The sequence below is a fragment of the Jaculus jaculus genome, chromosome 3 (assembly GCF_020740685.1).
Source record: "Jaculus jaculus isolate mJacJac1 chromosome 3, mJacJac1.mat.Y.cur, whole genome shotgun sequence".
Taxonomy (NCBI): Eukaryota; Metazoa; Chordata; class Mammalia; order Rodentia; family Dipodidae; genus Jaculus; species Jaculus jaculus.
Window position 1 is genome coordinate 95,140,639 of NC_059104.1, and position 27,294 is coordinate 95,167,932.

The window sequence follows — 27,294 nt, forward strand, 5'->3', positions numbered from 1 at the left end:
GGTAGGAGGAACACTTTAAATTCAAGGCCACCTTGAAAATACATAGTGAATTCCACGTCAGCCTGAGCTAGAATAATGAGACCCTACCTCGAAAAAACAAAAACAAAAAATAAATAAACACACACAAAGTGGGGGCTGAAGAGATGGCTTAGTGGTTAAGGTGCTTGTCTGTGAAGCCTAAGGACCCATGTTCGACTCTCCAGATCCCACGTAAGCCAGATGCACAAAGGTGAGGCAAGCCCAAGCATCTGGAGTTTCACTTCAGTAGCTGAGGCCCTGGCACACCAATTCTCTCTTTCTCTCTAAATTTAAAAAAAAAATAGATTCAGCGGGGTTAGAGATTGCTCAGTGGTTAAAGAACTTGTTTGCAAAGCCTGATGGCCTGGGTTTGATTCTCCAGTACCCATTTAAAGCCAGATGCTCAAAGTGGCATGTGTCTGGAGTTCATTTACAGTAGCAAGAGGCCCTGGTGCGCCCATTCTATCGATCCCTCTTTTCCTCTCCCCAAACCTTGCAAATAAAATATATATTTTTTTGTTTTTGTTTTTCAAGGTAGAGTTTCTCTTTATGAGTTGATTTATCTTAGGCATTTGTCATCATAATAGAAAACTCTTTTTTTGGTCTTTCGAAGTAGGGTTTCACTCTAGTCCAGGTACTATGGAGTCTCAGGCTGGCCTCAAACACGCAGTGATCCTCCTACCTCTATCTCCCAAGTGCTGGGACTAAAGGTACGTGCCACCATATCGGCCTTATTTTTATTTGGGTGGAAGGGGGGAGAAATGGCCCACCACTTAGTGGATACATATGACATTGCGCTTGCCTAACCTTTGTTACGTGGGATCTGAAGAGTTGAACATGGGTCCTTAGGCTTCACAGGCAAGTGCCTTAACCACTATCTTTCCTGCCCTACTTATCTATTTTTTATTTGTTTTTATTATTTATTTATTTGGTTTTTCGAAGTAGGGTCTCGCTCTAGCTCAGGCTTGACCTAGATCTCATTCTGTAGTTTCAGGTTGGCCTTGAACTCACAGCAATCTTTCTACCTCTGCCTCCCGAGTGCTGGAATTAAAGGTGTACACCACCACACCTGGCTCTTTTATTTTTCTGTATTATTATTATTTTATTTTTGGTTTTTCGAGGTAGGATTTCACTCTAGCCCAGGTCATATGGAATTCACTAAGTAGTCTCAGGGTGGCCTTGAACTCAGGGCAATCCTCCTACCTCTGCCTCCCGGGTATTGGGATTAAAGGCATTTGTTACCATGTCCAACTAAATTTTTATTTTTACTTATTATTTATTTGCAAGCAGAGAAGGAGAATGAGCATTCCAGAGCTTCCTGTCACTCCAACTGAACTCCAGACACATACATTTTGTGCATCTGGCTTTATGTAGGTACTAGGGAATCAAACCAATGCAGTTGGGCTTTGCAAGCAAGCACTTTAATTGCTGAGCCATCTCTCCAGGCCCCTTTTTTTTTTCAGTGCAGAAGGTAAGATCTAGGCTCTCATGCATGCTAGGAAAGTGAGCTATATTCCCAATCCCTGAAAATTGCAGCCTTACCTTGGCACCTGCCAACTCCTTCATCATGAACAGAGAATCGTCAGCCCGTTCATCATCATCATCTTCATAATTTGGGGAGGGAGATCCTTCTGCCCCTTGCCTCAACAAGCTGCCACTTCCTCTAGGATCAAATGGATCTACCACAATGGGCTCAGTACCTTTGATTTCACATCGGCAGAAAGGACAGCCCTGACCTTCTGATTCCTGCAGAGGAAGCAGATATTAAGAGATACCTTAAGATACTTAATGCATTTCTCCACTAACAAACATACTTTCTAGAAACAGGAATGCAATTGAAGAGAAGAATAGCTCAGAGGTAGTGTGTGTGTGCTTGGTGTGAAGGAAGGCCCTGATTTAATCCTCATTAGAAAGAGAAAGAGAAAGAGAGAAGCACTTAGGTCCAGGTAGAAGGACCAAGAGTTCAAAGTTACCCTTAGCTACAAAGTGAGTTTAAGGCAGCATGGGCTACATGGGGCCTTGCCTTAAAGAAAGAAAAGTAAAAGAAATAAGAAACAGGAGGAAGGGGAGGGAGGGGCTAATTAAAAAAATTAAACCTACCCCACAAACCAGGCCACACTTTGTATTTATAAAGGATATATAATATCCAAGTCTTCAGAGTAATCACATAGTGGAGAAAATGCATGGCTTGGATCCATACCTGCCAGGATGTAAGACAGGATGTGCACATGAGGTGTCCACAGGGCTCAATCTTTACATCCTTATCATTTTCGGCACATATTTTACATAGTTGAAATGTGGAACCCATCTCACAGTATAATTCATATTGTTCCTTTGATTAAAAACATTAATAAAAGATCACGTGTTGGATGAATACCTGCAACCACAAATGCTAACAAGAAAATTCAAAAGTTCTTTTCTATACAGATTTACTCTAAGAAAATTGTCACAACAGTAGTCAATGCTCACTCATTAAACCAGAAAGCACCTACTCTTGGTACTAGTATAGGTTGTATGGTTTAAAGAGATATCATACACACCAACTCGCTGATCTTGTCAACAGTTAAAAAGCAAAGTATTACATTCACTTAGGTTGTATAGTCAGTTCTATAAAGTCTAAGTATATATATCCACAAGCTTGGCACTGATGATATGACCAAAACGTAAAATATAAAAAAACCCACCTGGGTCACTTTGATGTGATCTTGAGGAGTTGGCTCACATAAGCCTGTCAGGTCAGGATTCTGATTTCGTCCATCAGGAAATAAGTAGCTGTAAAAAGAGGAACCATCCTTGGCATTTTATCGAAGTCAGTTTTGTTTTTTTTGTTTTTTTTTTGGGTTTTGTATTTTGTTTCCTGAGGTAGGGTCTCACTCTAGCCCAGGCTGACCTAGAATTCACTATGGAGTCTCAGGGTGACCTCAAATTCAAGGCAATTCTCTTACCTCTGCCTCCTGAGTGCTGGGATTAAAGGCATTCACCACCATGCCCAGCTGAAGTCAATGTTTTAGTAAAAGCTAATGTAGACAAATATATATCTACCATACTTTAAAAAGTCAAGCCATGAGCTGGAGAGATGGCTTAGCAGTTAAGTGCTTGCCTGGGAATCCTAAGGGCCCTGGGTCGAGGCTCGATTCCCCAGGACCCACGTTAGCCAGATGCACAAGGAGGCGAACGCATCTGGAGCTCATTTGCAGTAGCTGGAAGCCCTCATGCACACATTCTCTGCCGTTCTCTCTCTCTCTCTCTCTGTGCCTCTTTCTCTTTCTGCAGCTCTCAAATAAATAAATAAAAATAAACAAAAACTTTAAAAATATATTTTTAAAAAGTCAAGCCGTGTATGCAGTGTGTGCCTTTTATCCCAACACCTGCAAAGCAGAGGTAGGAGAATTGCTTTGAGTTCAAGGCCAATTTGCGACTGCAGTGAGTCCCAAGTCAGCCCGGGGCTAGAGTGAGATCCTACCTAAAAACAACAACAACAAAAAAAAAATCAAATAACTTTTTTTGGCTTGCAAGCTGTACCAAAACATCTGGCTGACAAGTTATATTTTTCAACCTCTATTTTATTTATTTATGAAAGCATGAGCAAGAAGGAAGACGGCACAGAGAGAATGGGTAAACTAGGGCCTCTAGCCACGGCAAACAAACTCCACATGCATGTGCCACTTTGTGTATCTGGCTTATGTGGGTACTGGGGAACTGAACCTGGGTCCTTAGGTTTCACAGGCAAGGGTCTTAACTGCTAAGCCATCTCTCCAGCCCCCACAACCTCTATTTTAAGCAACAGATGACCAGTCACGAGTTATAAATACCACTTGTTTATCTTTTGGTTGTAGTCCACCCAGGATGGCCTCAAAATTTCTGGGCCAGCAAATGAGCCAACGGGTACAATGGTGGCACATCTGTCATGGTGGAAACCAACTGCCCTCCAATTGGACTGGAGGCCCGCTCCATGGGGGGGGAAACATACTGAAAACTTAAAACAGGGGTAGTCATGAGCCCTAGGGGTATAACATCTGCTGATGTCTGGAAAAATGCATATACTATGCTTATCAAACTGCCCAGTAAGCACTTCTCTTAATATTTATACCCTTATATTAACGCTACTCTCACTTTGGGTAGAGAATCTTCTCTTTTCAGATGGCAGTGACTTTGGGATGATTCAGAAGGTATCATAGTGCTGGAAAGAAGTGACTGGAGTACTGAGTAACATCTCGATCACACCTTCCAAGGCTCAGGGTCTAATGTGGAAGAGGTGGCGGAAAGTATATAAGAGCCAAAGGAAGGGTTGGTCTCCTTACAACGTGCTCCCTCCAGACATAAAATGGCCTGGATATCCATGACCTCATAGTGCCTGACACTACCTACACAAGACCATCATAAGAGGAGGAAAAGACCATGACATCAAAATAAAAGAGAGACTAGGTGAGAATGGAATTTCAAAGGGGAAAGGGGGGGGGTATTACCATGGGATACTTTTTATAATCATGGAAAATGTTAATTAAAATTGAGAAAAGGATCGTGAAGTTCGAAGTCAGCCTGAAGCTACACACTGAATTTCAAGTTAGCCTGGGCTAGAGTAAGATGCTACCTTGAAAAACAAAACAAAAAACAAAACAAAAATATATTTGGGCTGGAGAGATGGCTTAGCAGTTAAGGCACTTGCCTGCAAAGATGAAGGACCCAGGCTCGATTCCCCAGGACCCATGTAAGCCAGATACAACAAGGTGGTTCATGTGTCTGGAGTTTATTTGCCGAGGCTGAAGGTGAGAGCCCTGATGTGCCCATTCTCTCTCTCTCCCCCTCTCCCTCCCTCAAATAAATAAATAAATAAATAAATAAGATAAAAGCTATATATATAAAATTTCTAGAGAACTGAGGCTTATGTCACCACACCCTGCTTTTGGGCAAAAACCTGTAATATTTTAACATTATATTTATTGAGAGACAGAACAGGTACAGTAGGGCCTCTAGTCACTGCAAACTCACTCCAGACATTTACACCCCCTTGTGCATCTGCTTACATGGGTACTGGGGAATCAAACATTGGTTTTTAGGCTTTGTAGGCAAGTGTCTTAACCACTAAGCCATCTCTCCATTCCAAAGGCCTAAAATATTTTTGCTTATACAAATATTAATTTAAAAGTTTTTTAATGGGAAACAAATGAAACCATTGAGGTTATCTGCCCGGGGGCATCCAGTATCAAACTATACAGATTATAGGGCAGCACCTCTTTTAACAACAATGCTACTAGAAAGCAATACTTAATGGAAAATGAGTTTTCCTAATCACCTTCAAATGCAAGCTAGTTTTCTGATACCTAGTCAACAGTGTTGCCAGTGCTTACTGACTGGAAATGAATTCTAATTCCAAAAAGGGGCCAGGCATGGTGGTGCACTCCTTTAATCCAAGCATTCAGGAAGCAGTGGTAGAAGGACCACTGTGAGTTTGAGGCCAACTTGAGACTACATAGTGAATTCATAAATATCAGCAAACTCTAGGAAAATCAGAAGAAATGTTGCTAAACCATAACATAATCAGGACAAAGGCAGATTAAATAATTGGTAAAGTTTCCTCACATTTTTTTTTTCCAGGTAGGGTCTTGCTCTAGCCCAGGTTGAAATTCACTATGTAGTCTCAAACTGGCCTCAACCTTAAGTTGATCCACCTACCTCTGTCTCCCAAGTGCTGGGATTAAAGGTGTGTGCCACTATGTTGAGCTCATTGGATCCTTTTTTTTTTTTTTTTGAGAGTGACAAAGAGAGAAAGAGGCAGGGGGGAGGAAGGGAAGGAGAGAGAGAGAGAATGGGCATATCGGGGCCTCCAGCCACTGCAAACGAACTCCAGATGCATCCATCTGGTTTACATGGGTCCTGGGGAAACTAGCCTCAAACTGGGGTCGTTAGGCTTCACAGGCAAGCGCTTAACTGCTAAGCCATCTCTCCAGCCCTCATCCTCTCTTGTTTTTGAATCTAATATAAACTTGCCAATAAGTTACTTGGTGGGGGGGGGAAGCAGTGTCACTGAGGGAATCCCTACAGAATCTCAAGGCTATGATTTGGGACTTTATTTGTTGTTGTTGGTTGTTGTTTTCAAGGTAGGGTTTCACTCAAGCTCAGGCTAACCTGGAATTCACTAGGTAGTCTCAGGGTAGCCTCGAACTCATGGCGATCCTCCCACCTCTGCCTCCCAGGTGCTGAGATTAAACGCATGTGCCACCATATCCAGTCCTAGTTCAGGACTTTTTTTTTTTTTTGACAGAGAAAGAGGGAGACTGAGAGAATGGGTGCACCAGGGCCTCCAGCCACTGCAAATGAACTCCAGACACGTGTGCCCCCTTGTGCATCTGGCTAACATGGGTCCTGAGGAATTGAACCTGGGTCCTTTGGCTTTGCAGGCAAATGCCTTAACTGCTAAGCCATCCCTCCAGCCCTGTTTCAAGACTCTTAATGTGTAAGAGAAACGTGGAATAAAGCTATTAACAATGAAACATTCAAATCCCTAAGTTTCTAGACTTAGTAGAAGATGGAAAGCAGTGGTACTCACAAGCCTTCCCTGAAGCCATCAATCAGTGCTTGGAAGAGAGGTTTATTGTGAGGGATTGTTTGCAGAATGTTTCCATCCGCAGTAACATATCCAATAGCCCACTGACCCAGACGAGTACAGCTCAGTCGGAAGATATAACTGTGAACAGAGAATAAAACTTTTTTAAATTTTTTAAATTTTCTTTTCTATTTTTTTGGTTTTTCGAGGTAGGGTCTCACTCTAGTCCAGGCTGACCTGGAATTCACTATGGAATCTCAGGGTGGCCTCGAACTCATGGCAATCCTCCTACCTCTGCCTCCTGAGTGCTGGGATTAAAGGCATGTGCCACCACGCCCGGCTTTTTTTGATTTTTATTAACAACTTCTATGATTATAAAAAATATCCCCCCCCAAAAAAAAAAAGAAAAGAAAAACAAACAAAAAAGCCGGGCGTGGTGGTGCACGCCTTTAATCCCAGCACTCGGGAGGCAGAGGTAGGAGGATTGCCATGAGTTCAAGGTCACCCTGAGATGACAGAGTTAATTCCAGGTCAGCCTGGACCAGAGTGAGACCCTACCTCGAAAAACCAAAAAAAAAAAAAAAAAAAGAAAAATATCCCATGGTAATACCCCCCCACTTTCCCCTTTGAAACTCTATTCTCCATCATATCCCCTCCCCATCTCAATCAGTCTCTCTTTTATTTTGATGTCATGATCTTTTCCTCCTCTTATGATGGTCTTGTGTAGGTAGTGTCAGGCACTGTGAGGTCATGGATATCCAGGCTTAAATTTTATTTTCAAGGAGAGAGAGAATGGGCACACCAGGGCCTCTTGCCACTGAAACACACTCCAGATACATGTACCACTTTATGCATCCAGCTTTATTTTTTACTTTTTATTTATTACTTATTTTCTTATTTTGTGAGGTAGAGTCCTAGTCTAGCCCAGGCTGACCTGGAATTCACTATGTAGTCTCAGGGTGGCCTCAAATTCAGTTATCCTCCCACCTCAGCCTCCCAAGTACTAGGATTAAAGCGTGTGCCACCATGCCTGGCCAAAACTTTTAATATATAGGCTGTTATTAAGGTAGAAGGCAAGACAGAAAAAAAACTAAAAACAAGCATCATGAATAACTTCTGGGGGGAGCAGTGACACAATAAAAACTAAATATGGGGCTGGAGACGTGGCTTAGCGGTTAAGCGCTTGACTGTGAAGCCTAAGGACCCCGGTTCGAGGCTCGGTTCCCCAGGTCCCACGTTAGCCAGATGCACAAGGGGGCGCACGCGTCTGGAGTTCGTTTGCAGAGGCTGGAAGCCCTGGCGCGCCCATTCTCTCTCTCTCCCTCTATCTGTCTTTCTCTCTATGTCTGTTGCTCTCAAATAAATAAAAAATGAGCAAAAAAAAAAAATTAAAAAAAAAAACTAAATATGTTGAAAATTTAATAAGGAAATCCATTATTTGATTTGAATAAAACACATAATGTGTGCTCACTTTGGCAGCACATATACTAAAATTGGAACGATACAGAGAAGATTAGCATGGCCTCTGCTCAAGGATGACACACAAAATCGTGAAGCGTTCCATATTTTTTTAAAAAAAAGATCAAGCAGGGAAAAAAAAATTAAAAGACCTGAAACCCCCCCTCCCAAAAACACATAATGTTAATTTAAAAAAAATTAAATAACTTCAAGGGTCTGGGGATGTAGCTTAAGGAAAGACTGTATTCACAGCATACCTACAGCATTAGGTTCAATCCCTGCTGTAAAAATCAAAGATGAAAGCCAGGCATGGTGGTGCATGCCTTTAATCCCAACACTCGGGAGGCAAAGGTAGAAGGATCACCTTGAGTTTGAGGCCACATTGAGACTACATAGTGCATTATCCCAGGTCAGCCTGAGCTACAATGAAACCCTACCTCAAAAAAACCAAAGATAAAAGAAAAAAAAAAAATCAAAGATTAACTTCTCTGGTAACTCTAGAACAGAAGCAGAAAGGCCATTTAAATCTCATTCTCATTGTTTTATATTATGGACAGGGTTTTGCTATGTTGCCCAGGTTAGTCTCAAACCATCCTGTTTCAGCCTACCAAGTTCCCATGTTTTGAGTCTACAGGCATGTGACACAGTACTCAGCATAAGTCCTACTCTAAAGTGGCTTGAAAGCATTCATCTAACCACAGAATTTGAATAAGCCAATTCCTCTGATAGTCAGACATCAATCCTACTGTAAAATCTTGACTATTTGGGGAAATAATGTAAGATGATGTGTTTTAGACTCTAGCAGAAGTCTAGAGAATAAAATTTTGGAAAACATAAACCTCTTCACTTCATGGTACTGACCTGCCAGGTTTGTGAATGAATTTCTGGAGTCGCGCCTTTACCTCATCATATGTCAGGAAAGCCATATAACCCGGGTGAGTTACAGCAAGGCTGTTCCAATTTCTGAGCAAAGAGGACCAAGGCTGAAGAGATAAGAGATCAGACACAGACCATTTGGCTGAGATATACAAACAGCCTGAGAATGATGAAGAAAAATAACAACAACAAAACTTAAGCTTTCAATTATAAATTTGCAATTATCATGAATTCTCAATTACATCATCACTCTAAGAGGAGACAGATATGTATGGGAGGCTAAAACTTTGAAAAGCTAAGGAAAAAAAATATATGCTTCCTTCTCAAGAAATGTAACCACACAAAAAGAAATGGCTTAGCAGCTCTAACCAATAGTGAGGTTAAACAAAGACAAACAGAAACAGAAGACCTATCTGTGCAATTACCAAATTCTATACTTTTCATTTTACTTATTTATTTGCAAGCAGAGGGAGAGAATGGGCACACCAGGCCTCTTGCCACTGCAAACAAACTCCAGATACACGCACCACTTTATGCGTCCGGCTTTATGTGGGTACTGGGAACTTGAACTTGAGTCCTTAGGCTTTGCAGGCAAGCTCCTTAACCCCTAAGCCATCTCTACAGCCCTGCAATTATCAAATTCTAAATGAATGTTTATGTGGCTTGCCATATGCACAACCTGAAGAGAATATTTTTTATTTTTACAGGAAGAAATGAGTTCTCAGTGCCTCAAACTCAAGGTGATCCTTCTACCTCTGCCTCCAGAGTTAATAGTTAATAGAACAAATAGGAAGTGAGGCATGGTGGTATATGCCTATAATCCCAGAATTTGGGAAGTGGGAACAGGTGGATCAGGAATTCAAGACTATACAGCTTGTTCAAGGCCAGCCTGGGATACACAAGATCCTGTCTCAAAAAAAAAAAAAAAAAATCAAAGAATAAAACAACAAAAAAAGCTGAAAACATGCACCCAAGTCCAAAAATATAAAATGGGTAAAATTAACTATATCTAATTTCTGATAGTTCTACAACCATAAAAATAATAAAAAGGAACAATATTCAAGAACATAAAAAGACAGGAGGCAAAGGAAACAAATTATATAACCATTTTATTATTTTGTTCTATTTAAGCAAAATATGGGGGGAGGGACTTACGGTTTATTGTTTATATGGAAGGTGTCAATAAAAAAAAAAAACTTTTAAAGATAAGACATGTATTTTGCCAATATATGAATCCCTGACTGGGCCTGGAACTTACCATGTAGTTTGGGTTGGCTTTAAAGTCTCAATCCTCCTACCTCAGGCTCCTCCTCTGTGCTAGGGTTATGGGAGTATGTCATAACACCCATCTAGCCATGACATATACATATATATGCACAGGATTAATTTTAATATTTCTTTTGCTTATGGTTTTTAAGGTAAATTAAAATACTTTTATCATAGACAAAGCCCTTAGTATTACTTTTTAAAAGTCTTCTCTTTAGAAAAACAGCACCAAGATAGTCATTGTCTTTAACATCCTACCTGAAAGAGTCGGGTAAAGATATCAAATTCGAAAACTGAAATATAATCATTGCAGGTCAGATCAATAGTGGACTTCAGAGCCATGGCCTCCAGGCCAGAACTGATGGGATGCACCTCATGAAGGGCCTGTCGAAAGCTCTTCCAAGGGACTATTGTCCTGGGGTGCAGTGAAGTTGGGGTGAAAGAGAAAGCACAAGTGAAAGGACAGATAATGGCAGGTACTGCTATGATCAAGGAAAAGAAAGAAGCCACATTAAGTTCTCCAATTGTAATCTCTCACAGAAATGGAATTTTATTTGAATTGAGACCAAAAAAAGGAGCAAGAATATATTTCTTAATTTTTGTTTCCTTCCTTCCCTTTCCTTCCTCCTTTCCCCTCCCTTCCTCCTTTCCCCTCCCTCCCTTCCTTCCTTCCTTCCTTCCTTCCTTCAATAATAGTGTCTCACTCTATCCAGATTGACCTGGAATTCACTCTGTAGTCTCAGTGCGGCCTCAAACTCAAGATGATCCTCCTACCTCTACCTCCCAAGTGCTGGGATTAAAGGCGTGCACCGCCATGTCTGGCTATTTCTTAATTTTTTAATAAGTAATACCAGAGTTTTCCATGGTTATTTGATAAAATGCCACAGATTAATCCCCATTCTCATGTTTCTACAGGCATTCCTTTTTTACAGAATCATAGAAAGAGATGAAAAAGTCACCCTTTTGTCTTTAAATTAAAAAAAAAAAATTTATAGCCCGGCGTGGCAGCACACGCCTTGGGAGGCAGAGGTAGGAGGATCGCCATGAGTTTGAGGCCACCCTGAGACTAGAGTGAATTCCGGGTCAGCCTGGGCTAGAGCAAGACCCTACCTCGAAAAACCACAAAAAAAAAAAAGAATAAAAATAAAAATAAAAATTGGGAGGGGATAGTTTTACCACATAGGGTTGGTTTTAAACATTCTATCAATCTTACCTCAGCATCCCCAGTGCTGCTGGACAAACAGGTATTCACCACACTTAGCTATTTCTGTTATATAATATAGTATGTGATCAGACCTTCACCATCTAAAAGCCTGTATTTAAACTTCTTTTTCCCTCTGAAGACAAGAGTTCAAGGCTGGCCCTGAATTTAAGATCCTCTTGCCTCAACCACACACACAGTAGGATTATAGGTTTGCACCACCATATATCTTACCTTAGCATTTTGTTTTATTTTGTTTTTGTTTTTAGAGACAGGGTCTCATCTCAATCTAGCCCAGGCTGGCCTCGAAATCACAGTGAACCTCCTACTTCAGCTTCCTGAGGGCTGAGATTATATATGAGCCACTACTCTGGGCCTTAAACTAAGTCTTTAAAAAAAGAATATAAACATATGCAGAATATTTTGAGTAATATACACTAAAATGAGAGAGGGGAAACAGGCTCAAGGTTCTAGCTGAGCAGAGTTCTGATGGAGAGCTCTTGACTCAAGAGTGACTAAACCCAAGGAATAAGGGCAAGACATATTATGGTATTTATGTTGCTTGAGATTTGGTGTTGTTTTTGAGACAAAGCCTCACTCTGTAGACCACGCTTGCCTGGAACTCACTGTGTAGCTCAAGTTGGCCTTGAACTTGTGGCAATCCTTTTGCCTCTACCACATGAATGCTCAGATTACAGATATGAGCCACCATACCTTGATGTTTCTCAAGATTTTTGAAATAAATACAATCTCACTGCCTTTGGGAAATCTATGTGTCCATCTACTGGAAAATGAGAAACCAAGTAATGTTTCATTTTTTGTATGTTTGTTTATATGTATGAATGTATGTGAGTGTATCTGGCAGTGCTCACGACTGAACCTAGGACTAGCACATGATAGGCAAGTGCTCTATCACTGAACTATTTAACTCTAACCCCAAGAAGTATCTTAAAATCTTCTCTAATGTACTTACTGCATTAGCCAGTCAGGCCTCTCATGTAGCCCAGGCTAGCCTTGAACTATGTATCTGAGGATGACCCTGAACTCCTAATCTTTTTGCCTCCAGTTACCTGGGTTTACAGGTATGCACTACCATACCGACCTTTTTAATGTATGTTACATAAAAATCTAATATAAGCTTTAGTTTTCCATAGTTCAAATTCATCGTTTAGAGACTTACTTTTCCCCAAAAGCTTTTCTCCAAAATTCTGCAGCATCTGCTTTAGTAATCCGGAATGTGTCTCCTTGAAAAAGTCCACTTGGAAAGATGCCTTTCAGCTCTGCCAGCATATGGCTGAAGATCAGGGACAGTTTGGTTAGGTTTCGCCTACAAATAATCAGAAGTACAAGTAAGTAATCACCAATTGTTTTTTATTTAAATGCAATGAATTCACTGTACAATGTATATAATATGAGCATGATTATTTTATACTTTCTAGTCAGTACTACTTAAGGATACACAGAACCCGAAAACGGAGGAAGGAATATATTGTTGGCAATATTGCTATCTTTGTTCAAAGAATGGACTCAGAATTTTTATTTATTTAGTTATTTGTTTTAACAACAGATGGAAGAGAAAAATCTAATACAAGAAAGACTATTGCAGGCTGGAGAGATGGCTTAGCAGTTTAGGTGCTCGCCTGCAAAGCCAAATGACCCAGGTTCAATTCCCTAGGTCCCACATAAACCAGATGCACAAGGTGGCACATACATCTGGAGTGCATTTGCAGTGGCTGCTCTGATCACTTGGGAAATTCCAGCTGTGGGTGGGTTTTTCCCTCAGCTACGCCTGACCCCAGCCCTTCTCTACATGGGCTCCTTTATCCCTTCCAGCTCCCCACATGGCAAGAGTTCCTTGAACTTTCTGTTCTCTTCTTTCCACGGTTTTCTCCCCCAGGCCCTCCACATGGCATCTTTAGCCATGTGGGTGCCTTTCCTTGGCTCTGTACTTTCCTCAATAAATGTAATAATTTAATAATTATCCTTCTCTCTCTTTTTTTTTTTTCTTCAAGGTAGGGTCTCTTAACTCAGGCTGGCCTGGAATTAATTCACTACGGAGTCTCAGGGTGGCCTCAAACTCACAGCAATTCTCCTACCTCTGCTCCCCAAGTGCTGGAATTGAAGGTGTGTACCACCACACACGGCTTACTTGGAGTATTTCTACTGCTTCTCTCTACTTTTGGGGAAATTGGCTTGCTTTCTTTTATTGCTGGAGGCTAAGATCACTATTTCTGGTTAAGCTGAGGGGAATGAATGGCATTAGCAATGGCACTGGCACTGGCCAGGTAGCCAGACAGGCCTCCCTACACTAGTTACTTAACCCCTGTGACTTCTCTGCCTGGCCTGTTCCACCAAACCCAAGTCACTTTGCCACAAGATACCTGGATGCTTGGGGAAGGGGAGAAGAGGAGATGGAAAGATGGAGCTCCAACTTCTGCTCTGGGCTCTGCCCCTCAATTGGAGACTTGAGGCCCCACCTTATACTGAAAATGCCCAACCAAGGCCCTTGCCTAGATACTTGGCTGGAAAGGTTTTTTCCAACAGGCCTGGGTTCTAGCCACATGCCTCCTCCCCCCTAGGGAGCTGAGTCCTGAGGCTATGTCAACTGGGTAAAGGAGGTAACCTTGTTGTGCCCCAGGAAATACAGAGACACAATGGGAAGACAGGCCTGATGGTGCTCATTAACTGCTATGATTCTCTGCTAAAGTGCTCTATGACAAATATATCTTTATATACTGTAAATCATTTATTCATACAGGTATTGTAAACAGTAAAATGAGCTAGGCCTGATAGCACAGGCTTATTATCCTAGCTACTTGGAAAGCTGAGACAGGAGGATCTCCAATTCAAAGTTCCAATGTGATAGCCTGACCCCACATTTAAAAACCATATGATTTTAAATTGTTTGATAAAAATATATAATTTAACTGTGACTGATACTTTCTCTTTTGTTTGGGCTTTAAACAGGTAAGATGTTGTTTACAGATACCTTTGGGTTTCTTTATTAATTCAAATAGTCCAACAAGTTTCTCCAAAAGTTCTTGTTGGCTTTTGATTTATTTCAAGGTTTTTTTTTTTTGTCTTTAAAAGTCAGATTTAAATAAACCCTATGGTGAACTGAAATATTATATAGATAGGACATATTCTGTTATATGACATCATAAATATAATTATTGAGTTCATATTCTAAGTCAACTTCAACTTACACAGAGATTATTGAAAACAACAAAATTCTCTGAGGTGGTAGCTCATAATTTGCCAGGTATTTTAAAGTACTGTAATGCCCTACTACTTAAAAGGAGGAGGAGGCAACTGGCCTGAGTTGCAGGCCAACCTGCTGCAAGACAAAAACAAAACTTTGCCTTAGTTACTCCTAATAAAAACATTTCCAAGTGTGTCAGAGGTACTGATAAAGATTATCCCCAAAACGATTGTCATGTTTTGCCTGTACTCATAGACTTATAACTTAAGTGTGTATTTCATGGTGTTTATTAATAGGAGCTATCTCAAACCAATGGGTCATATAAAATCTATACGTGTATGTACTGGTATTATAAAACAAGTCTGGGGTCTGGAGAGACGACTTAGCAGTTAAGCGCTTGCCTGTGAAGCCTAAGGACTCCGGTTCGAGGCTCAGTTCCCCAGGACCCACATTAGCCAGATGCACAAGGGGGCGCATGCCTCTGAGTTCACTTGCAGTGGCCAGAGGCCCTGGTGCATCCATATTCTCTATCTGCCTCTTTCTCTCTCTGTCACTCTCAAATAAATAAATAAATAAATAATAAAACAAAACAAGTCTGGTTGTCAGGTAGAAATTTTTGGAGACATAAATACTAAAGAGATTTTATTATTTTTAAATATTTTATTTATTTATGATTTTTTGTTTATTTTTATTTATTTATTTGAGAGCAACAGAGAAAGAAGGAGAGAGAGGGAGGGAAGGAGGGAGGGAGAATGGGCACGCCAGGTCCTCCAGCCACTGCAAACGAACTCCAGATGCATGCACCCCCTTGTGCATCTGGCTAACATGGGTCCTGGGGAATTGAGCCTCGAACAGGGGTCCTCAGGCTTTGCAGGCAAGCGCTTAACCACTAAGCCATCTCTCCAGCCCTAAATATTTTATTTATTTGACAGAAAAAGAGAGAGAAAGTGAGAGAGAGAGAAAAAATGGGCAAGCCAGGGCCTCTAGCCACCACAAACAAATTCCAGACACATGCACCCCCTTGTGCATCTGGCTAACGTGGGTCCTGGGGAATCGAATCTGGGTCCTTTGACTTTGCAGGCAAAGGCCTTAATTGCTAAGCCATCCCTCCAGCCTGAGATTTTAAGTTTTTGTGTTAAAGCTTTTCCTTTACAAATTTCCAATAATGGGATAGTTAATTAATTCTTTGAAGCTAGACTACTTTCTTCTGTAGTAAGATTAATCAATTTGGAGTTTTTTTTTAAAGATTTGTTTATTAAGAGAAAAAAAGGGGGGGGCAAGAGAGATAGAGAATGGGCCTGCCAAGGCTTCTTTCTAGCCACTGCAAACAAACTCCAGACACATGTGCCACCATAACCATCTGGCTTACATGGGACCTGGAGAATTGAACCTGTATCCTTAGGCTTTGCAGGCATGTGCCTTAACAGCTAAGCTATCTCTCCAGCCCTGGAGTAATTTCTCTTAATAGTCTTATAAATGGGTAATTATGAGTTGAGATGAGATGACTGAAGGAACTGGGGATGAATTTTTCAATGCTGGGCACAGAATGCTTGTTTTAAAAGCTTTTGGGGGACTGGAGGAATAGCTTAGCGGTTAAGGCATTTGCCTGCAAAGTAGAAGGACCCAGGTTCGATTCCCCAGGACTCACATTAGCCAGCTGCACAAGGGGTGCAAGTGTCTGGAATTTGCAGTGGCTAGAGGCCCTGGCATGCCCATTCTCTCTCTCTCTCTGTCAAATAAATTTAAAAAAAAAAAAAGCTTTTTTTGCAGCCGGGTGTGGTGATGCATGCCTTTAATCCCAGCACTCGGGAGGCAGAGGTAGGAGGAGTGCTGTTGAGTTTGAGACCAGTGTGAGACTACATAGTAAATTCCAGGTCAGCCTGAGCTAGAGTGAGACCCTACCTCAAAAAACAAAAAAATAAAGTTCTTTTTGGAATGGAACTTAGATCAGAATGCTAAATATGTGGGTGAAGGTATGCCTATGTAGAAAGGATATAGGAGATCTAAAAAGACCAAATTTTGCCTACAATTAATTTCCTTTCATAAGGAACAAAAAGCTATGCTTCAGGCTAAATATAGATAAACACCATGCCTAAACTTAAGGATTTTTCAGCTGTTTACAGACTCTTAATGATGCTCTAAAAGTTTTATATAGGGACACAGACAATCTAAATTCAGCTTACATTAATTAGACACAGGAGAGATCCTGTGCTGGGTAGATCACAAAGTCATAAGCATAGATGTAACTCACATTCTTTGTAAGTCTAACCAGGTACATAGTCAAGACCCTGTCACCTTGTATATTACAAATGGGTAAAATAAATTTCCTAGGTAAAAACAAACAACTCCAGAGTAAGACAAGGAATGTCAGGATGCTTAGCTCTCTGCTCTGTTATTTCCTTTTTCTCTTGCTTACCATTATATGCTATTTTAAGTCAGGGCAAGCTGGACTCTGGAAAAAGGGATGGTGCGCCCATTAACTCAGACCCCATGTAATTTTAATCCATATGTCCTCCAGACGCTGTTCAGAAACAAAATGGCCAATTGTCTCTAACAAGGAAAAGGAAATGACAAACAGCATATAACTCTGGTTCTCTTTATAGTTTCTCTTTTGAACACAGAAAGTCAATCTGTTAGATGAAATTTCTCACTAGACAAAAAGGTCAAGTAGGTAAATTATGTCAAGGTATTTGATCAGGTTACAAACTCCTTACATAAGGCATCAGGCTTACCTAAAACATATATCAAGGTAAAACCACATGATAGTTAAGCACAAATAAATGATCTCTCTCATCTGTCTCTCTCACTAATATCAACAATGGGTAAAATCCCTATATTGAAAGTAATAAAACCACTTCCAGTTAAAATGGCGGCATAGGAACCACATCAAAGCAGCATAGGGGAGAAAAAGGCAAAAAAAGAAAAAAAAACAGCAAAATACACTCTTCTACTAAAAAGTGAGGTGTGTAAGAAATTACCAACGGCAGCAAAGAAGTAGGGGAGAGCCAGAACACCGAGAGGCCACATAGGCAGGCAGAAGCGGCTCCAGCAGCAGCGGCACCAGGTCCGCGGGGCCACAGCTGCAAGGCTCGGCTTGAGCCGCAGGAAAAGCCAGGTGAGGGGATTTTCCACTCACACCAGAGCTCTTCACAAACTCAAGAAACGTGAAGCAGCGCAGTGAACAATGGAGGAGCAGATCATGAGGTAGAGGATCACGTGGACCAGTGGGATAACTAGAACCATCATTCATAGCCTCCCCTCCCCACTGCCAGAGCAAGTACCAGCAAGCACCAGAGACCAGGGGAAGGGAGCTCACAGCACCCAGCACCAAAGATGGACCCAAGCAGTAGTGCAGCATAACTGAGACCAAAATCACCCCAAAAGGTAACCGGGATTATACCAGGTCAGTACTGCCAAATAAGCCTAGTATATAGGCCTGAACCAGAACTGCTAATTACACCTTCCATGTCAGGATAAATTATATGTTAAATCTGATGGATGGTCAGATTTGCCATTCTTAAATAAGCTATTATTTTGGGCTTGTTATTTGTTGCTTCCTGATTTACAGTGGATTTGCTTCCTTTTCTGCTGTACATTAGGGAAGGGTCTCACTTGGTAACAAGCTGACTTGGAACCCTCAACAGACTAGAAATCTTAACCTCCTTGTTAACAGGATTAAGGGTGTGGGGCACCTCCCTAAGGGACAGAGATTTTGTTAGAGGAGCTGGTTGTCATAATACCTACTCTTGCATGAATACTCTGTGCTGTTTTTCATGGAATGCGTACATTGTTAAATTTTAGAATCTGCCTGTATTTTGTTCCACTCAGCCTACTTGAATACTGTCATAGCAGGCAAACCCAACACTTAAGAGTCACTTTTGTAGGTACTCTGAGAGTCTTGAGAGCCACAGTTGGCATATTAAGCTCCTACCCTGAAGACATGTAACATCAGATTGATTGATACATCTAATAATACTGCAGCTAACTAGAAAATCCAAGCATTAAATTAATCCAAGATGCAAAAATATGTACATTATAACACAAGAAACACCAAAAATCAAGACAATATAAATCAACCACACAGTATTAAAGCATCAGAAATGACCTCCAGTGAGAATGAGGTAGAGGAAATGTCTGAGAAATATTTCAAAAGAATGATTATAAATATGCTCAAAGAAGTCAAAAAGGAATTCAAAGGAATGAAAGAGGAAATCAAAGGAATCAAAGAAGACACAGGAAACCAATTAATGAAATAAAGAGGTCAATACTAGACATAAAGTAACAAAACCAAAGATTGGCTGGGTGTGGTGGTGCACGCCTTTAATCCCAACACTCATGAGACAGAGGTAGAAGCATCACCATGAGTTCGAGGCCAGCCTGAGACTATATAGTGAATTCCAGAGAGAGACCCTACCATGAAGGAAAAAAAAAACTTTACCCTTAAAATAATACCCTTTAGGGCTGGAGAAATGGCTTAGCGGTTAAGGCATTTGCCTGTGAAGCCAAAGGGCCCAAGTTTGATTCCCCACGACCCACAAAAGCCAGATACACAAGGGGCACATGTATCTGGAGTTTGCAGTGGCTGGAGGCCCTGGCATGCCCATTCTCTCTGCCCCACTCTGCTTGCAAATAAATAAATAATTTAAAAATATTAAAAAACAATATACTTTAGTACCTAGGCCATTCTAAAGCATTCACAAATAGGGGACCTATATCCCAGGCTCCCACAGAGGAGAGAAGGAAAAGCAGTCTCAGGAAACCCCCTCCCCCAGAAGGGCATATAGGCTGTCAAACAGGAGTAGATGTGGAAGTCTTCACCCTTAGGCCAATGGCACTGCTTACACGCCCTGATGTAAGACATGATGTAAGTGGAGGGCTGGGGGAATGCTGGGGGTACTCGGGCTTTGAGCACGGATATCCTGTCCTGTACCTCCCTTGCTCCCACAGGGACAGTCCATGCTATGTGTGCCCGTTTGGTTGGGGGGAGAAAACAGGGATGTTTGGGTGAGGACTCCTATAGGAAGGAGATTTAAAGGGCCCTAATTTGTTCTCACAAATTTGGCAGGAGCTGCCCCTTTTATAAGATGCAAGCCAGGATTGGACATAGCCTGACTCTAGATTATTCTTCTTCCACTTTCTCCATTTTTTTTTTTTTTGAGTGGAGTAAGATAGATTTATTTAACATATCTAGCATTTCTGTACACTGGATTTCATGAGTTAGCAATTTTGCTGGCAATAATTCATAACAATAAAAAGATTCCTAAGAGATGACTTATATAAAATGCATGAGGATATATATTTGGGACTAGGTATATCTTTAAAAGAGAGAAAGCTAGGCTGAAGAGATGGCTTAGTGGTTAAGCGCTTGCCTGTGAAGCCTAAGGACCCCGGTTCAAGGCTCGATTCCCCAGGACACTTTCTCCATTTTGTTGCAGATGGGATGGTTAGCTCCCAGGATACCCCAAAAGTCTCTGCTAGCCTGTCTCCTGACAAACTGGGCTCATTTAGATAATACAAGGAGAACAGGAATTGCGCATTACTTTTCCCCACAGACTTACAAAGATTGGTAGCTGAACCAGATAAGAGCTTAAACAGCTGCTCCAGGTGGCAACTTCTGCTTACTGTAGTCCGAAAGCCAAGAAAAAGGAACCAGAAAGAGAGATAAAGAAAAAAGGATAGATGTCACCAGGAGATAATAAAAGTAATGAAAGTTGCTCAGGAAAGGGCATTTAATTGGATAAAATCTTTTTTTTTTTATTTATTTGAGAATGACAGACAGAGAGAAAGAGGCAGAGAGAGAGAGAGAGAGAATGGGCGCACCAGGGCCTCCAGCTGCTGTAAACGAACTCCAGATGCGTGCGCCCCCTTGTGCATCTGGCTAACGTGGGTCCTGGAGAATCAAGCCTCGAACCGGGGTCCTTAGGCTTCACAGGCAAGCGTTTAACCGCTAAGCCATCTCTCCAGCCCTTGGATAAAATCTAAAATATGTTTACTTGATGTCAAGGTTTTAACCAGTAAAGAAACTAACTGATTCTTATGGTTAAGGCCTCACTCATTAACAGCTCACTGTGCTAATTTGTTGTGATTTAAGGGTTATAAAGACTGGCTTTAAGACTCTCAGTAAATTGGGTTCCTCTATTCGTCAAGGTATTAGCTATTAGAGAAACTGAATCTTAAGATAAAGGTTCACATATAAGTGTTTAATTTCCAAAGATATCTTCAGATATTATGACTTTAAATATAGCTTGGGCTGGAGAGATGGCTTAGCGGTGAAGCACTTGCCTGTGAAGCTTAAGGACCCCAGTTCAAGGCTCGATTCCCCAGGACCGACGTTAGCCAGATGCACAAGAGGGTGCACACGTCTGGAGTTCATTTGCAGTGGCTAGAGGCCCCGGCGCACCCATTCTCTCTCTATCTGCCTCTTTCTCTCTGTGTTGCTCTCAAATAAATAAAAAATAAACAAAAATTATTAAATATAGCTCCTGTTTTACTTATGCTATCTATTGAATGGTCATCACTAGATTTAATCACTTAGATTTAATTTAAGTGATTTAATTCCAGTCACTATAACCTTCCCACTCATGTCAGGTAAAATATGTTTGGACAGCTTGTCAAAGCTTTATCAATTTTAAGTCATGAGTAAGACATAAATTATTTTATGTTAATACAAATTTCTGTTGTACATAAAAATCAGTTGCTATCAAGATTAAGATAAAACATTGGTTGCTAAATGGTATTTTCTCTTTCAAAACAGATTTGCCAAGGAATGTAATGCAGCTTAGATGTTTTGGTTCAACAATGACCAGATTCTGCTCTATTATATATAAAGTAACTGTCTGATTTCTGGCACAAGTCCAGCGCTTATGACAAAATTAAATCTAAGACATATTCCTGGGACTGGAGAAATGGCTTAGTGGTTAAGGTGCTTGCCAAAGAACCCAGGTTCAATTCCCAAGACCCACATAAACCAGGTGCACGAGGAGGCACACGCATCTGGAGTTTGTTAGCAGTGACTGGAAGCACCCCCATTCTCTCTCTCTCCCCCCTGCCTATTTCTCTCAAATAAAGAAAAATAAAGTATTTTTAAAAACTGAAGAAAGAAAAGACATTCCGTACTTTAGGGTACAGCCTCATGCGTAAACAATGGTCCTCATCTAAGGGGAATAATTTCAAAGGAAAGGATTATACTAAGTGAGGTAACCCAGGCCCAGAAAGCCAAGCGTCGCATGTTCTCTCTCATATGTGGATCCTAGCTACAGATGATCAGACTTCTGTGTGAGTAGGAATAAAACTCAGTAGCAAAGGCCAGTAAACTAGAAAAGAAATATAAAGAGAAGAGAAAGGAAGGGAGGGGTACTTAATAAGATGGTATTGTGTGTGTGTATGCATATATATACACACACATATATATGTATATTCTTCTACATATACATATATATATATATATATATATATATATATATTTGTAGAAGAATAGATGAATGGGGGTGAAAAGGCCCAAAGTGAGGTCAGGGGAAGAGACTGAGTAAAGGAAAAGTGGAGAGAGGGCTAATCAAAATCTAAGAGGATATAAATAAATCATATGGAATCCTACTTTTTTGGACAATGGAACACTCAGGAGCCATAGATTGTTGTTAGAAAATTTTCAGTGCCAAGGACGGGATACCTTCCAGTGAGTTGTTGACCAGGGAGGTCCCTGATGCCCCCAAAACATTACAGGCCATTGCTGAGGCCCTTATTTTCCCACCAGGAATAGATGGTAAGACCCTATTGTTGAAGACTCCACATACTTGGGCTACAAAGTCACTGAGAAATCCTGCTAGAGCTGAGCTGATAACCTCCTTCATGTAGACCAACTGACAGAAAGCTGGAAGAAGCCATTCTGCATGCAGTTCCATGGGAGAAAGAGAAATCACCAAGGAAGATACTCAACAGTGGACACTGCAAGCCTTATATTTGGCCAGCCAGGCCAAATGAGCCAATGGGTGCAATATTGGCACATCTGTCATGGTGGAAACCAACTGGCTTCTAGTTTGTCTGGAGGCCCACTCCATAGGAAGGGACTACATCCCTGATACTGAAAACTTAAAACAGGGGTAGTCATGAGCCCTAGGGGTGTAACATCTGCTGCTGTCTGACTAAACGTATATACTATGCTTATCAAACTGCACAGTAAGCACTTTTATTAATGTTCATACCCATATATTAATGCTACTCTCACTTTTGGTAGAGAACCTTCTCTTTTCAGATGGCAGTGATCTTGGGACGACTCAGAAGGTATCATGGTGCTGGAAAGAAGTGATTAGAGTACCGAGTAACATCTCAATCACACCTTCCAAGGCTCAGGGTCTAAGGCAGAAGAGGTGGTGGAAAGAATGTAAGAGCCAAAGGAAGGGTAGGACTCCTTACAATGTGTTCCCCCCGGACACAAAATGGCCTGGATATCCATGACCTCACAGTACCTGACATTACCTACATAAGACCATCATAAGAGATGGGAAAGATCATGACATCAAAATAGAGACTGATTGAGATGAGGAGGAGATATGATGGAGAATGGAGTTTCAAAGGGGAAAGTAGGGGGAGAGAGGGTGTTACCATGGGATATTTTTATAATCATGGAAGCTGTTAATAAAAATTTGAAAAAAAAAAAAGAAAAGACATCCCCTACTTTAGGGTATATATAGCCTCATGCTTAAACAATGGTCCTCATGTGAGAGGAATAATTTCAAGCTCTGTGGTTCTGTTTCCAATGTTCCCTGGGCAATTGGTACCCACACAGGTATCTGTACTAATCAAAGATGTTTTCAAACACAGGGGTTAAGACTTTATACTGTCTTACTTGCCCTTTTCTGACAATTTCTAGGTTAAATTAACTGGTTTAGATTTGTATTGTTTCTCAAGACTGATGACAGGTTATGCTTATATTTATAACTATTAGATATTTATTTAAAGGATAAGATGTGCCTACTTTCTATGCCTCAGATATGGCCTATGCTACCACAGGATAACCTTTTTTTTTTTTTTTTTTTTTTTTTTTGAGGTAGGGTCTCTCTGTAGCTCAGGCTGACCTAGAATTCACTATGTAGTCTCAAGGTGGCCTCAATCTCATGGAGATCCTCCTACCTCTGTCTCCCAAGTGCTGGGATTACGCCTGGTTTAGGACAACCAAATTTTAAATGACTAGACAAAATGACTTTAAGCTCTTGTATTATTCTTTAACTAGATCTATTTCAGTAATCAAATGTGCTCTAAATGCACATACATCCAGGTTGGTGTAACTTCCTTGCTTTAAAAAAATATATATTTTATTTATTTGGGAGAGAGAATATAAGTGGACAAACCAGGGCCTTCAGGAACTGCAAACATACTCCAGATGCATATACCTCCTTGTGCATCTGGCTTACGTGGGTACTGAGGAATTAAAACTGGGTCCTCAGGCCTCACAGGCAAACGCCTTAACTGCTAAGCCATCTCTCCAGCCCCTAACTTCCTTTTTATTTATTTATTTTTTTTTTTGGTTTTCCGAGGTAGGGTCTCACTCTAGCCCAGGCTGACCTGGAATTCACTATGTGGTCTCAGGGTGGCCTCGAACTCACGGTGATCCTCCTACCTCTGCCTCCTGAGTGCTGGGATTAAAGGCGTGCTTGACCACGCCCAGCTCTAACTTCCTTTCTAAGTGTATTAATCACCTATGTAGAAGCCAAAGTCAACTGGAATCATCAGAGCTAAAAAGGCTAATGTTTTGGCCACTGTTCCCAGGCCATGAGGCCATGGGAGATGATGGGACGCTTCCACACTGGGCCCCTGGTAAGTCACCTGTCTTCTTGAGCAAGGAGGATACAGAGTCCCAGAAACAAAAAATCAGTGTACACGCATCTGGAGTTCGTTTGCAGAGGCTGGAAGCCCTGGTGCGCCCATTCTCTCTCTCCCTCTATCTGTCTTTCTCTCTGTGTCTGTCGCTCTCAAATAAATTCAAAAATAAATAAATAAAAATCAGTGTACAGTCTGAAAACAGGCGAATCACAATTGAGGAGCAATCAGTTCTGGTTTTCTAAGAAAGGAAAACTAGTTGGCCAGCACTGCCCTAATTCATCTTAACAGACACCAATATTGGAGAAGCTATAGGGCTACTCCTGGGGAGAGCCATTAGCGACCTCCAAAATTAATCCTTGATTAAATTTTGGTTACTGGCTTGGTCTTAAACACTCTGAGAAAAATATATAACCAAATATAAAAGGATACTTCAAACATATGAAAGGACTATTAAGCAATACAAGAGATTTCCAAGAGGGGAAACAAGGCCTTAAGACATGTTGTACCCATTTCTAATATTGAGTTTTCAAGGTAGGGTTTCACTCTAGTTCAGGCTGACCTGGAATTCACTATGTAGTCTCTGGGTGGTCCACCTACCTTTGCCTCCTAAGTACTGGGATTAAAGACATGCACCAACATGCCCAGCTCTAATACTTCTAATTCTATAATAAGGAAAAACAACCACAGATGTCAAAAGGGCTGTTTTCAAATCTAGAACATATATGGATGACTCTGACCAAGTGTGTTATGAGCATGTAAGGACCAGCATATGGTCCAGGGCCAGTTTAGATAAATAAGTTTTTTTTGTGAGAGTAAAAATGCAAAGTCAAACCTTGTAAGCAAAAACTAAGACTAAGCTGTGTGCGGTGACATAGTGGAGATTAGCAGGTGTGTGTGTGGAACTTTAGATAAGTAGTGGAAAGTATAAAAACCCCAGCTGCTCAGCAACCGTTGTCTCAGTCTTCCCGAAACTACGACTGACTAAAAGGTTGCTCAGCAGTCCGGACCGAGACCTCCGCGAGACGCATCACCGATCCGAATTCATCTGCCCGACATGCTGTCCGAACGATCAAGACTCGGCTTGAATCACCGCGAACCGAGAGAAAAAAGTCGCAGCACAGACTCCGCGTTGCCAGGTCGTAAAGCGTCCGAGACGTCGCAGCCCAAGTCTCGCGTTACTGCAGCCCAAGTCTCACGTTATCAGGTTGTATACATGTTAGACTCGTTAGAAATATTCTTGTGTTAGTAGTAATGAATATAATTTGGTTATATATTATATTAGCTATAATATTAGTTGTGATAGTTTGGACTTGCTTGTGTGTGACTTTCATCCCAGTAAACTCCTTTGCAAGTATACCAGTGTCTCCGTATCCTTGACCTTCGTGGGCGGAATCCTCTCAACCAATCATCTTGAGAGTGCTCGCGACAAAGTGTCACTTAATTCAAAAGACTTCCTTATACTGTGAACAATAGTGAATCTCTTCTAACTTGTGCCAGGATATCCTTCCTAAGACCAAAATTTTATTTGTACAGACTTTAATGGCACCAACAGCTCTATGGCACCAACCTTTGGCCCTGGCTACCCCCAGGACAAATTTTTAAAAGTACACTCTGGAAGTCTATCATACAAAATATGGTATATTCACAATTATCAAAGTTAAATGTTATGCATATATTCCTGATAAGCTAATATCTCATCTGTTTTACAAGCCATACAGAAACAGATTCAGGCCATGTCAAGCACTACTGTGCCATTTGATGAACAATTCTGAAAGAAAATCTTAGCCAGCTCATGCTCAGACGGTCCTGAGACAATCCAACTCCATCTACCTGGGTTCCCACGAATGCTCCCCAAGGCCTAGAGGTCCACAAGAAAGACAACCCTGAAGGTGGCCAGTTTGCTGTGTGCTCATTCCTCATTAATGCCTTTCATTCTTCCCAACATTCTCTTCCAAGGCTATCTTCTGGCACTCCATCAATACACTTTTGGGGTCCTTTAGAGTAGTTCCCTTCTCTGGGAGAGACTCTCTAACTGCTGAACTTTGTGTCCCATTCAGCAGGCAATAGTTCACAATCTGGCGTCATTGCCCTTTGTCCTCTAACAGCAGTTAGAATGTCTTCTCATGACAGGGGGAACAGATAGGTGACTGTACCCCTGAAGGTGAAAATCCCAGGAAAGTTTGCAGCACTTGCTAGAAATCAAAGATGATCTGACTTATCTCTTGCCTAGTTCAGACCTGTTTTTCCACAAAGAGCCAGATCCCCTCTTGGGAGGGAGGTCTTTCATAGGATTTAAACATTGTGGTTGGTCATCTTCAGACCCTGGATCTTGGTGCCAGGGCTAGCCTCTTCCTGAGACAGCCCCTAGCCCTAACTAACCAGCTGTCCCTCTGGTTCACCTGAGCTGGAACTAAAAGGTAATAAATATCTTTGCAAAGGGTGGGCAGGCTCTCAGATCACTTGAGAACTTCCAGCTGTGGGTGAGTTTTTCCCTAGGCTGGGCCTGGGCTGGTTCGGCCCAGGCCCAGGCCCAGGCCCAGCTGGAAGGGACCCTAGCCTAGACCTTCTCTACATGGGCTCCTTCAACTTTCTGTTCTCTTTTCTTTCCAAGCATTTTTCCCCCAGGCCCTCCATGTGGAGTCTTTAGCCACATGGGCACCTTTCCTTGGCTCTCTACTTCCCTCCATAAATACAATTTAAAAATAAATAAATAATGTTCCTTCTAATACCTGCTCTTTCCTCTGTCCCTATTCTGAATTTGATGGCAGCAATGTCTTACTTCCTACAAATTCAAAATTTAGCCAGGCATGGTGGCACATGCCTTTAATCCTAGCACTGGGGACTCCAGGCTGGCCTGGAGCTACAGAGTGAGTTCCAGATCAATCTGGGCTACAGTGAGACACAGCACTGAAA

The 27,294-nt window shown here is 41.4% G+C and overlaps 1 protein-coding gene and 1 non-coding gene across 2 annotated transcripts in view; one reads left to right on the forward strand and one right to left on the reverse strand.

The window, feature by feature from the left end:
* The window catches only part of Cbl (Cbl proto-oncogene), an 89,904-nt gene that overhangs the window by 19,443 nt on the left and 43,167 nt on the right, over window positions 1-27,294 (reverse strand). The window contains exons 3-9 of the mRNA XM_004667369.2: window positions 12,544-12,690; window positions 10,421-10,577; window positions 8,882-9,003; window positions 6,566-6,703; window positions 2,703-2,790; window positions 2,219-2,350; window positions 1,561-1,764 (exon numbers count right to left, since the gene is read on the reverse strand). Coding sequence (XP_004667426.1) covers window positions 1,561-1,764; window positions 2,219-2,350; window positions 2,703-2,790; window positions 6,566-6,703; window positions 8,882-9,003; window positions 10,421-10,577; window positions 12,544-12,690 — 988 coding nt within the window. The remainder of the gene's footprint in view (window positions 1-1,560; window positions 1,765-2,218; window positions 2,351-2,702; window positions 2,791-6,565; window positions 6,704-8,881; window positions 9,004-10,420; window positions 10,578-12,543; window positions 12,691-27,294) is intronic.
* On the forward strand, window positions 8,026-8,132 carry LOC123459620. Its single transcript, XR_006636379.1, has one exon. It is a non-coding gene; the product is annotated as a U6 spliceosomal RNA (small nuclear RNA).